This window comes from Physcomitrium patens, chromosome 12 (genome assembly GCF_059467195.1).
Source record: "Physcomitrium patens ecotype Gransden chromosome 12, ASM5946719v1, whole genome shotgun sequence".
In the NCBI taxonomy this organism is placed as follows: Eukaryota; Viridiplantae; Streptophyta; class Bryopsida; order Funariales; family Funariaceae; genus Physcomitrium; species Physcomitrium patens.
In genome coordinates this window covers 14,242,348-14,255,040 of record NC_143421.1, presented here as the reverse complement: position 1 = coordinate 14,255,040, position 12,693 = coordinate 14,242,348, and the positions used below count along the sequence as shown (strand labels likewise).

Here is a 12,693-nt window from a genome sequence, read left to right as displayed (position 1 = left end):
AAGTTGAATTAGATTGAATAATTATTTATATAAAGCATGTCTATTCAATTAATATTCATGTCTTTATTGCAAAAAAAAAAAATATTTATAATTATAATTGTTTTGACACACTATCTCTATATATATACACTAGCAAAAATCCATACTTGTGGGGCAATAGAATCTTTGGCACATCCATCCATTCCCTTTTTGACCCATGCTCTATAATTCCCTCATTTCTATATTTCTTAGTTTCTATATTCCTATATTCTCTTGTTTCTAAGTTTTTCAATTTCTTCATTAATTTGTTCCTTGATTCCCTTATTCATAATTTTTCCTTGTTTGCATGTTCTCCAAGTTCCTTGTATTCTCTTTTTCAAAACATCTATATTTGATTATTAATTATTATTGTTAGTAGATGATATTTGATTAACTTTTAAATTGGTCATTTCTTGTAGATCCAAATAGTGATAGTCGCCTAATCATTGGTATTATACACATGATTTGAAAACTTATTTAATTTTTTTTGTTGTCACATGTACCAAGTTTTCAATCAAAATTTTAACACATTTATAACTAATATTGCTATTCAAATAATAATGACCATTTTATAATTGTCTTTTGTTGCATTTGCAAACATTTAATAGAAATATTTTAATATAATTTATCTGTTCAAAAATAAAAATAAAATTGTAATTTTTATTTTTAAAAAAACTATATATATATATATATAGTTTTTATATATATATTCTAAATAAAAATACATTCAATTTTTTGTGCTCAATGATTAAATAGATATACAATAACATTGCTAACATGTATTAGAATGTATCTTATTATATAAATTTACTAACAAGCATTAGACACAAAAAATTTATTTTTTAAAAAAATAAAGTAGATTAATAAAATAATTGCCTGATTATTATTACAGCATTAAACAATAATAATGATTAATAACATGCTATTACTTAAAGTTATATGGATAGAGAATAGGAAGGTCACTATTAAAACATTCTAAAAAAATTCTCAAGATTTATCGATGTGGTAGTCGTGGTGAGTTGAAGATAAAAACACACTCGCACACAAAACAAAGAAATAATACACATTGTAAAAAAAATCGCGGTGGCTTTGAACTCGTGGGATGCATGAGATGAAATTAGGGTTTGAAGGTCACGTTGAGAGAGATGAAGGTCGTCGAGAAAGACGCCCGTCGACCTCGGATTTGATGCCGCGACGAGCGACATGGTGAAGTTCTGCGAGGAATTTCGCGACGGTGGGGGTGGGTCCGGAGCAGACGAGGATTGTCGGATTCCTGTTTTATGGAGTTGGAATCAACGCAGACCTAGGTTTGATATGGATCCTGAAGCTTCTGTCAATTGCCGCAGTTGATGGGATTGGCGAGTCGGATTCTTCGACCAGGTGTTGGAATTTTGCGAAGTGGCAAGGATTTCAGAGCTTACGCGGCTACGATGTGCTGAGTATCTTTTGTGGGTGGCCTAGCCACGAGTTCTGGACGTAGGCTTTCCTATAGTTGAATTTTGTGGATGCGAGACTTGTGTCGAGGTGGGTGAAGAGTACGGTGGTGGTGCGGGAGTTTGCGGTACAGACTGTTGAGATTGCCTCTTGCTATTAATTTGATGCACTGCCAGTAGCCCCCAGATCTTCACTCCAGCTTTTAGGTCGTTCTTTTTTATTTATTATTATTTTGTGTGCCGACTGTGGTAGTGTATGTGCATTCTCCAATTTCTCGGCTATGAATGGACTGCTTCAACCTACTTTCCCTGGTCTAACTTTCATTCCATATTTTCCCATCGCCAGTTATGCGTCCTCTCAGTGCAATTCGTTACGAGTTCGTTTTGTCAATTTGAACGCGTTTCTCGAATGCTGTACTGTTGTGCAGATTGATACCGTGTGCACATCGTGAATTTAAACTGATCGGTGAGCTACCTTTTTCTCGCATTTTTCTTTGAAGTCTGCCCTGAGAATGTTCGAAATGAATTCCTTAGCTCGTTCGTTTTGTCAATTTAAGTTTTGGGTTTTTACTAGTTTTGAAAGATGAGATTGGATTTGGCTATTGAGACTTTCGGGATCTGGGGTTGCTGATTCTGTGCGCTGCATTTTTCTTTCTTTGATGGAAGTGTGGACAATCTCCCAAGTAGACTGTCATACGTGTTTTGGTGTGTTGGCAGGGATGACTTTGGCGTACATCAGTGTGCCAGATGCTTATGGAGTGGTAGAATCAGGAGTGTTCAGGTCCAAGGTCCTTGATGTGCACAATCTACCATTTCTACTGCACCTTCAGCTAAAAACCATCCTATACCTTTCTAACCAATCTCCCCCTAAAGCAGTTACCGACTTCCTCGACACTAACAAGATTAAATTGGTATGTTCTCGTTTCAAGTATTAATTTTTTGATTTGTTTTATTTTGTTTTGTTTTTTTTTTTCTCCTTTCGATTCTTGCTCTTGCAGGACTTACATTCGAGTAACTACAATTTGAAAATGGATCGTCTTCGCAGATCCATCTGGGTGTCGGTGTGTGGAAGTCGGAGACCTCATGGAAACCCATCAGTGAGGATCTTATAAAGGATGCACTTGAGATAGTGCTTGATGTCACCAATCATCCAATCCTCGTAATGTGCTCGTGAGTTCATTCCCGTCCAATGAGGTTGCAATTTTATTTTTAAAATAGCATTCATGAGGAGCAGCTGCAGCATGTCATACTTAAGCTCTGAACCTCGATTGAAATTTGTCAAATTGAGCGTTTTGCCAGGGGGGATATACATACAACAGGCACAGTTGTAGGCTGTCTACGCCGTTTGCAGCAATGGAGCTTAACTCCCATCTTAGAGGAGGTTAGCTTTCTGAAAAACTTTTCTCACTCAACGTTCTTGAACATAAAAATGGATCCAAACTGAGGATCAGCATGCTGAGAGCTTTTCTTTGTGTGGGTTAGAGCAAATTTGAAATCCCTCACTACTTGAAATCTCCATGTTAGGTGTTATTAAAGTGCATTTGCCTGAGGTCGGAAAGGTTCCACTTAATTGTTCGACAGCCCACGATCTCTGTACATCCACATCAATGAAAGTTTTAGTGTACTTGTTTGTTACATTTATTGCTTTCATGTTAAAAAAAAACTTGGATGTAAAAGAGGGGAAAAAGAGCTGTTGAAGTCGATTTGTGAGCCTTGGAAGAAGTTATAAAGTTTATCAGATTAGTTGTCTTAGTCCAGATTTTGAAATGATGAGCCCTTTTGTGTCGTGCAGCTTATTTATTGTGTGATTACTCATGTTTTTCTGCGTCGTATTAGCATAGTAGTTTCTGATGGCTGCTAGATATGGATGAAGCAAGCAGTACAGGCGCTATGCCAAGAGCAAGGCTCAATACGCTAACGAGCAGTTTATGGAGCTCTTTGATGAGGATCTTGTGACGCTGCCAGAGCATTTACCGGAATGGTTCATCGACCAGCGTCGGATGATGGTACTATCACTTGCCTGCGCTAGGTTTCTATTCGCATGTTGTGAAATGTATCTGTTGAGACTCTGCCTCTATCTAACAATTCCTGAAGCGTACGTCGATTCATTTTGAATTTTAGAAGTGGAGCTGTGTAGTTGTTCTTTAACTTCGTTTTATCCAATGTCAAAGATTTTGAACATGCCAACGATATTCTTAACTTGTTTGAAATTTTCTATATGGCTTTTCTCAAAGCTTCAGGTATTTGACGATTTGGGGAGATCGGTTAAGCTGGTGAAGCTCCTAGTATGGTGATTTTCAGAGTATAGCCGTTCTTGACTAGTCCGTATTTGAGCAACTATATAGGACCCTGTAGATCTTGCTAATGAGTAATGGCCTGATCTTGTGCAGGAGGAAGAAGAAGCTGAGTTTGCAGAGCAAATGCGCCGAGAACAAGCCTCTGAACTTGGTGCACAATTGCAAGGAGTCATGTTTACTCAAGGAGAAACGACCAATGAGGTACAATTGTTTTTGTGTCTAACTCAACCGAATGCTGATGTATATTTTAGGGACCCCGTGGTTTGTACTGTAACTAGGGTGCAAGGTAGTTTGAACAATGTTTTGGCTACTCGTTATTTTATAGAGTTTGATTGCCCATCTTTGGGTGGATTGTCTACTTCGATGAAAGTTTATCGTTGATGATCATTTGTGAACTGTTTAGGGTTTATCTTTTTTGAGTAATCATTTGAGGATTCCTATTGGTGATCGATGCTTTGTGTACCTTCTGAAACTAAGGTTGGCTGTTGTTTATAGGCACAGGCAATTGCAGAAACTGAAAAACCCAAAGTTGTCTTGACAACAAGTGCCGACACACCTGGTTACAGGAAGTATTACTACTCATCAAGTAGCCCTCTGACAACAGAACCTCGGGCATACAAACGAAAAATCATTGGCAAGGTTTGATTAAACTCAGACATGGTTTCTTCTTAATTTGGTGCTCTCCTATTCCTAGTATAGATTGTGATTCTTGGATTATGTGTATATGAGTGCAGTTGCTATATGAGCAAAGTTTTGGAACAGTTTGATTTCAAAGCTTCGACAAGTAGAACAGCAGCATGCTGCCTTTATAACCATAGTTGACAATGTTCTATGATACCATGGAGCCCAAGTCTGTCTTGTATAGGTGAATATGGTTTAACTTTAATTTAGATGCTGGCTGTTATCAACGTATTTATCTTGCTCACGAGATTGTTAGTGATACTTTAATCCATTTTTATTGAGGGCAACTCTCTCAACTTCCGCAAGTCATTCTATGTCCCAATTCAGCTCATATTGATTCATATTTTAATCCAACTGGCATCTTCAACAGTCTGCCCAAACGTAGTCGAACCTAAAACTGCGAATATAATATCCTCTAATCCACAGCTTATTTTCATAGGTAGTATCTACAAAACCATTTTGTTTAGATATTCGCAAAGAAAGAATAAACAAAAAGAGTCGAATCTAATCAACATTGGAACAAAATTTCATTGAAACGGTAGAAACTCAGCAAATGGAGTATACTGTTGTGATAAAACCTTTAGAGGAAGCCTCATGCTGTCAAAAAAACCATAAATGTTTTTCACCTACAAACCCAGTGTAGACTTAACTACATGGTTCATTGTCAATATTCAATGAAAATTTTGATTACACAATAGAAAAATATCACATGGCTTTGTGCATGTCTGGTCTATGGAGTAATGGAACCTAAGAAAGTTGAAATTTTTTTGCCACTTACACAGATTAGAGATAATAAGCACTAATTTTGGTCTGTTCCAATTTATTTCTTTCTTCACCAGAAGGAAGTAGTTATTAAAGATTAATGTATGTGGAGGTTAAACATGAGTTCTATTATCAACTTTTACATGTCATTTAAATATTACCCACATTATGAAGTTTTTGTCAAACCACATCCCACATCTCATTCTGTTTATCCACACATTATTATTTATTATTTTAATTTTATCATTTTAATTGTCAATTTTTTTTGCTTCTCAATTTCCATTTATCTTTGTATTAATCAGGTAATGTATCAATTATGTGGCACTTTCGCTCTTAAATATAAGGATTTTTTTAACATTTATTTATTTATGTATATATCAAGCTTCAAATTACAAAAGTAGGGATATGGAAAAAAAAAAAAAAAAATCATATATATATATATATATATAAGAATATTGGGATAAATTTTGGAATGGAATATTATTTCTATGAACAAACTTCAACTAAAATTTAACTTACCTTTTTAAAAAAATTAAAAACAGAAACAAAAACAAAAACGTCTTTTATATTTGATAAAATGCATATTTCAAAAACAATGTTGCAAGATTTATCAAATGTGGTAAAGATTAAATTAATTTTGAATCAGTAGTTAATATTACCAAAAACTAATAATTAAAGAGTAATCAACATTTTGAACCGTTAATTTGCGTCAAATATGGCATGTTTGTATTAAGTGCAAGAATGTGCATTTGAACCAAGTTATAATGTTATTTTTTGACAAAATATACTTTATCAACAACTTGTCTTGAATTAGCAAAAAATATTTTTTACTTCAACCCAATTTTGGTGCCAAATCCTCTGTACATATTATTGCTTAGGTTTTTTGCTATGGAGATGTAGTTGTTCGTTGTAAAACCAAACCTTGCAGTAAAAATTATGTATGCTAAGTTGAATATTATAGCATCATTAAAGTAATTTATCTTTGTATTACCCTTTTAAACTACAATCTTTACATACAACAACAAAAATACTATTTTACAATATTTTACTGTGGTTTTTTAACTACAAAAAAGTTTAAAAGTTAAGCAAAATTTTGATTTGGTTCTTGTAAGAATTATATTAAATAATATGTTCACAAGAATTACAGGCATGATTGATAAAATGATCAAGATTTTTATACTAATAGACAAACATATTTAAAAGTTGAATCTTCACCTTAAATTAATTATTTGTAAAAGTTGGTTACAAAATGACTTCTTTTTGTATTTAATTAGAAGATTGTAAAATAGACCCATGCTTTTATTAAATAGACCCATGCTTTTATTAAATAGACCCAGCTTTGTGAAGAATAAGGTAATCATGATGAATATGGTTGGTTTTCATTGGTTCTAGATCCAATAGTGGAAAAATGAATCTAGAGAGTTTTTTTTTTTTTTTTTTTTTTTTTTTTCATTTTCATGATGGTTTGGATGGGTTTATCAATTTAGTAAAAACTTGGGTCTATTTAACACTCTTTTAATTAAAATTTCAAATACTTTCATGAATAAATAAATGAATAAATAAACAACATTAATTAGAAACCAAACCATTTTGTTTTTAATCCTCTACATGTATGTAATAAACATGAATACAACAAAATTTGTCAAATGCCACATGTATTAATTAATTAATTTTTCACATAATTCAATGGGGAACTCATTGCTATTTTTTCAATGCATTATTGTAAACTTTGGTAATACTATGGGTGGTTTACTTTGCACAAAATAGACATGAAAAATTTTCCCAGCTAAAGATCTATTATAGAAATTTCTTAAATAAAATTCCATCAATACTATTTATATAAATAAATCAAAATAAATGAAATTTTAAAGATAATATTATGATCCAAGAAAAATTCAAATAAATCAAAATAAAACCCAATTACTGGCATAATCTTTCAAATCCCAACAAAACTTATAAGTTCTAAAATAAATATAAGAAAACTTATAACCAAGAAAAACTATAATATTATTCAAATGTGTGCTAAATGAAATTAATAGACATGCACCATTGAACTGGATAGCACTTGTCCAACTGGAAATCAGGGCAAGAAGAACAATGTGTCAAGTCCAAATCATGCATGAATGCTGATCTGGAATTATAAAAATAATAAATTATTCATTAATTACCTACTGTTTCCCTACATTGAAATTGTGGGTACACTTTCCCTGCAGTGAAATGCAGGCGCCACGACCACGACGTCCATTCCACTTGAAAGGGGACGATGCCTTTTTCCGGAGGGTGACACGCTTGCCTTTAGTGGTCCTCACGTAAGCAATTCAGAAAGTCAGTCCTTTATTGACAATACTGCTTATGCTCCACATGTGCCACTTGTTTTCCATTTCTGAACCTCAAAAGTTGATGGTTGTGAGCTCTACCTCGGTAGAAATAACCAAAAGCCGGTGCTTGGTATTGAAAGAGAGAGAGCCACTGGACATGAGTTTCTTGTGTTGGAAGTGTGTTACTGTGCACTGACAATTTGGTTCGTGTTTAGGTCATCAGTTTGGTTTTGGAGCAGGTTTGGTGCGACTGTCGATCTCAGACAGTGGGTATGGGTTCGAACAGTGGGAATGTTCATGTGGTGCTGGTGCCGTTTTCTGCCATTGGTCATTGCATGCCTTTCTTGTACTTGGCATCTCGCCTCGCGCAGGTCGGAGTCAAGGTCACGTTTCTGTGCCTCGAAGGGCTCAGATCCCAGCTGCAGACCTCGCCCAGTTTCAAGCCCCATGCGGGTGTGATTCTGCACAAGAACATAGACATCGTCACAGTGAAGGATGGGTTTAGTACTAGAGCTGGACTCGGTGCAGCAGACGTTATTCGTGAAGAGTCTAGGCCGGCGCTCGTCTCAGTTTTCTGTGATTGTCTGTCATCTCTGATGTCGAGTGGCGCATCCCTCGCCCCCTGCTGCATCATTTCGGACATGATGTTGGGGTTTACACATGATGTGGCCGCTAAATTCAACATACCACGATATGTCCTGCACACGCAATCAGCGGCCAATTTATCACTCATGCTTCAGGTGCCGAAGCTGCTCGCGGATAGCATTCTGCCCCTGACAACGACCAGCCAGGATGTGTTCGTTCAAATTCCTGGCCTCAAAGTGCGGTTGCGGGCATCCGAACTGCCGACTGACCTGGACCCGAACGCTTTGATTCCCAAGCTCCTCAAAATCGACAGTTACGGAAACTTTCTCTACATGTCGAGGAGAGCAGCCGAGGCGCCCATCGTGTTAGATAACACATTCCGCGAGCTTGAGGCAGATGTCTTGGCCGCCCTCGATGAAACCGGCCAGGTGACCAATCATCTCCACTTCCAACCAGCTCCATATTTTGGCTTCCAATTTTTTTCCTGAGTGCGTTGCATGAAGTCAAGTCTGATTTAGAATTGAGCCCTGGATTCCAGGCACCAAAAGTGATTCCAGTCGGTCCCTAACTGTCGCCCCTCGTTTTCTCCAGCCAAGTGGGTGCCACAGTTGATGAGGATGGCATCCTCGAAGAGCTTGATGAGAGCATTGTTCAGTTCTTGGATAGGTAACCTTGCCGATCAGTGATTTACGTAGCACTCGGCACAATCGGGCTCACAGGTTACGAGAATTGCATAGAGGACTTTGCTCTAGGCCTGGAGGCAAGTGGACAACCTTTCCTATGGATAGCAGGCGATCTAATTTCCCGTAGACAAGACCAGCCGACCATCACACAATGTCTGCCACCAGGTGTGCCACAACTGCTCCGATCCCCTCTCTGAAGTCTATCGCCACAAGAACTCTGAGACCTCTACGAATCCTGCTTACAACATCTATTAAAATGACTGCAGGATTTTTGGAACGAACCAAGGACAGAGGAATGGTGGTGACGACGTGGGCTCCTCAGCTGCGCATTCTGAATCACCCCTCCACAGGCGCTTTTCTATCTCATTGTGGCTGGAATTCAATCCTCGAAAGCATATCTGCAGGGTTGCCGATTATAGCCTTACCCGGCCGCGCCGAGCAAAAAATGAACTGCAGGTGCGTCTCTATACATCTCTCTCTCTCTCTCTCTCTCTCTTTCTCTCATTCTCTTACTCTCTCACTTGTGCACAGCAATCACTGAATCTTAAGCTAGAGGTAGAGATAAAGCAAGGCAAAGCAGACAGACAGACAGACAGAAATGAAGGGTGCATGAAGGGGATGAGAATGGGTTGGACAGGTTCCTGGTGGACGTAGCCCAGGTGGCGGTGGAGCTGAAAGTGGACGAGAAGGGGAGACCCACAAGCAGCAGCGAAGTGGAGAGAAAGGTGAGGCTGGTGATGCAACAAGACGAAGGCCGCACATTGAAAGCCAACGTGCAAGCATTGAAGCGAAGTGAGGAAAGCAGCGCCGCGTCCATACACGAGCTCATCAAGTTCATCTCAGCAGCAGAGAGCCATGTGCAGCAGCATCGAGACAACAACATCAACAACAACAATAACAACAACAGGGCGTGGCACCCAGTGAACTAGAAAGAAGAAGAAGAAGCTTCTCCTCCTTTTCCACCAACGGGGGCTGGGGGGGCTTTCTCTCTCTTTGTGTATCATTCCTCTTCTCATTTCTACACAACTGACTACCATTGTGTAACATTTGTGATTCTAACATTTTTTGTAAAAAAAATCTTGATTGCTTCATGTTTTCCATTTTTCAAATTCTTCCACATTCCTGTTGTTTTAAGGTTTTATGGTTTCATTTTTTCTGTTATTTATTTATTTATTTATAGATTTTATATAAGAAAAAACTGAATTAACAAAAATTGGAAGGTTTTAATTAATTAATAATTTGTGTGTCTTTTATTTATGAATTATTGTGGATTTGTTTTCTGATTTTAAAGCTATGATAGATTCTTTCATGTGATAATGGGAGTTGAGTTTTTTTTTTTTTTTTTTGGCTTTTTGGCTTTTTGATTGATTATTTTAAAGTTTTAAAGTTTTATTTTTTATTTTTTTTATTGAAAAGTAATTTTGTAGGAAATCTTAAGTTGATGGAATTACTAATAATATATTTTTATTTTATTATAGTACATAAAATAATTGATTCAATAGAATTACAAAAGTATTGTTGGAAAGAAAGAATAAAAACAGAAATAATTAGTTGTATTAGAAAAATTATATTTTTATTCAATCTATGTTTTTGGAACACTATAAATACAGTAACTTTACTTCTAATAAGTGAGTAAAAGGAGTTTCTATTACCATGAAGTAACCAAATGTCAAATTGTTCAATAACAAAAATTGTCTTCAATTATCTATTAAAAACCAAATTCTTTATTAATGTCTGCAATATAATCTACAATAACATACTTAGTTTTGAACTTCAATACATGGTTTTCAATTAATCTTTAAAAGAAAGATAATCAGATCGTCTCTAGAATAAATTAACTTCCTAAATAAATAAATCAATCAATCAATCAATAAAACTTTAATTACTAGAATTTGGTATTATTTTAGTTAAATCAAACTATCTCTTCCTTGTCATTCTTTTCCTTTGCCTCTTTACAGGTTGTAGTTACACAACCAAAATCAAGATTAAATTATTGCTTAATACATCTTTTAGGCTTGTTGTATTCAAATCCCATTTTAAAATGTATATAGAATAAGGATGGATTGTAAATTTAGAGGATGATTTATTTTTATTTTAAGTCATATATATAAATCATGTTTAATCTAAAATCAAAAAAAGACATTATTCTCTAATACTTACAACTGTTTATTTGTATTTAAGAAGTCAAATAATGAACCATGAATTTATTTGATTTTATGTTGAACAGGGTTTGTATACATACAATTTAATATAAAAGAGATTAAAATTAAAATATATAATAGATTCTTTACATGTATTAGATATATGATATATTAGATGTATTTAAATTAAATTATTTTAAATTAAAGTTTGAATAATAAGAGTTTAAAAGGTATGTTGATTTTTAATTTAATAAAGTAGATTTTAATTAAATTATAGAAACCTATAAAGATGAAGTAGGATATTAAAATAAATAAATAAACAAATAAATCATTTCTTCATAGATTACCTTATGATGTAAAGAAATTATTGCTCAATTTGTTTGATTCTTAAATATTATGTTTAGAAATTAATTTGTTTGGTTAATAAAATATTTAGATTATTCAAGTTCTAATCAAAAAGTTGTATGATGCCACTTCAATATTTATATATATATCTATACCAAATAATTTTAATAATCAAGGTATATAATCAAACATAGAAAATATGCATATTAAAAATGCACAATTCAAAGCTTTCACCACATAAGAAAAAATTTGGTATTGATAAGAAGGATTATACTTAAATTATAAAGAACTAAAATATATTGCACAATATTGTCTAAAAGAAGGCAAAACTACAAAACTAAGTGTAAAATTTTAAAAGAAGGTAATATTTCAAAAAAAAATTGTATAATCAAAATAGAAACCAAGAAATTATATTCTTATATAACATCATTTAAAGACGGTCTTATATTAAAAATTCTTTGTTTGTTCTTTAAGTATTAATTTATTTAAGATTTAAAAACCACAAATATTACTAATTTTTATAAATTTTAGAATCTTTTTTTAATTTCTTTATAATTTTTTTGCCAATGTTACTACATATTATTGGTATAAAAAACTTAATTTATACATAATGAAGTTATAAATGACCAACCTTTATATATATTTATAATAATTTTGTGTAACTAATATAAAACCAATCCAAGTAGTAGATTTCAATAATACTAATATTTGAAAAATGGACAAATAAAAAAGGCTTTAAAATTATTTAATAAAAAAGAAATTTGATATAATAAATGCTCATGACATATATCTCTTATACAAAATAGATCAAAGAAGATAAACCAATGAGATAAACCAAAGGGAATAAAAACCATCTTTGATTGGTTGCATATCTCATTGTTTTTATCAAAAGTGAAGCAAAAAGCAAAGCAATAACTCAACTTTTGATCAATCAAAGACCAAAATCTACATATTGTTGCTGAAAATTGCTAAGAATAGCTGTAATAAGGTACGGATAAAATATTCGTATTATTGACGCATAGAAATGAATAGCTGGAGTTGTTTTTGAGAAGTTTCTAGAAATTTCTAGAATTGAAATTAGGTTGGTGGTGCATGTGGGATCTATCGTAGAACATTCTAGAAAGGACTTATGGCCGTTATTTAGATGGATCCCATCTTTAGAATCTTCTAGAAGGGTGGTTATCTAAGTAGAACCCATCTCTAAAACCTTCTAAAAGAAGCAATTATATTGATGGGATCCATCGTTAGGAATATTTTAAAAAGTTCTAAGATAGTTGGACAAAGTATAAATAGGACTAGCCAAGACTATTTGGATATTTGGTTAGATATGGCTTTGGTTCATTTTTCTCAATAAAATTTGCTTTGCATTTTTTTTTTTTTTTTGTTCTATTCTATTCTCTTTCACTCTATTTTACCTTTTATGTTCTATT

The 12,693-nt window shown here is 34.1% G+C and overlaps 1 protein-coding gene and 1 pseudogene across 12 annotated transcripts; both read left to right on the top strand.

Annotated features, from left to right (window-relative positions):
• The first annotated feature begins 1,114 nt into the window (after nucleotides 1-1,114).
• Nucleotides 1,115-4,738, top strand: LOC112290047 (uncharacterized). Of its 11 annotated transcripts, none has more exons than XM_024535963.3 (9): nucleotides 1,115-1,325; nucleotides 1,880-1,917; nucleotides 2,169-2,362; nucleotides 2,497-2,621; nucleotides 2,751-2,832; nucleotides 3,332-3,457; nucleotides 3,692-3,724; nucleotides 3,842-3,949; nucleotides 4,244-4,738. In XM_024535963.3, exons 1-9 carry the CDS (start codon nucleotides 1,222-1,224, stop codon nucleotides 4,391-4,393), a joined length of 960 nt encoding a protein of 319 aa, XP_024391731.1. In that variant the 5' UTR covers nucleotides 1,115-1,221; the 3' UTR covers nucleotides 4,394-4,738. The 11 variants fall into 11 exon arrangements, with proteins under 11 accessions (XP_024391731.1, XP_024391732.1, XP_024391739.1 ...); XM_024535968.2 differs by having other exon boundaries at nucleotides 1,192-1,542; nucleotides 1,798-1,917; XM_024535969.2 differs by having other exon boundaries at nucleotides 1,204-1,542.
• Nucleotides 4,739-7,572: 2,834 nt separating this feature from the next.
• On the top strand, nucleotides 7,573-9,868 carry LOC112289485 (UDP-glycosyltransferase 72B2-like; annotated as a pseudogene). Its single transcript, XR_016505647.1, has 3 exons — nucleotides 7,573-8,562; nucleotides 8,703-9,233; nucleotides 9,415-9,868. The product of XR_016505647.1 is annotated as a UDP-glycosyltransferase 72B2-like (transcript).
• The last annotated feature ends 2,825 nt before the right edge of the window (nucleotides 9,869-12,693 follow it).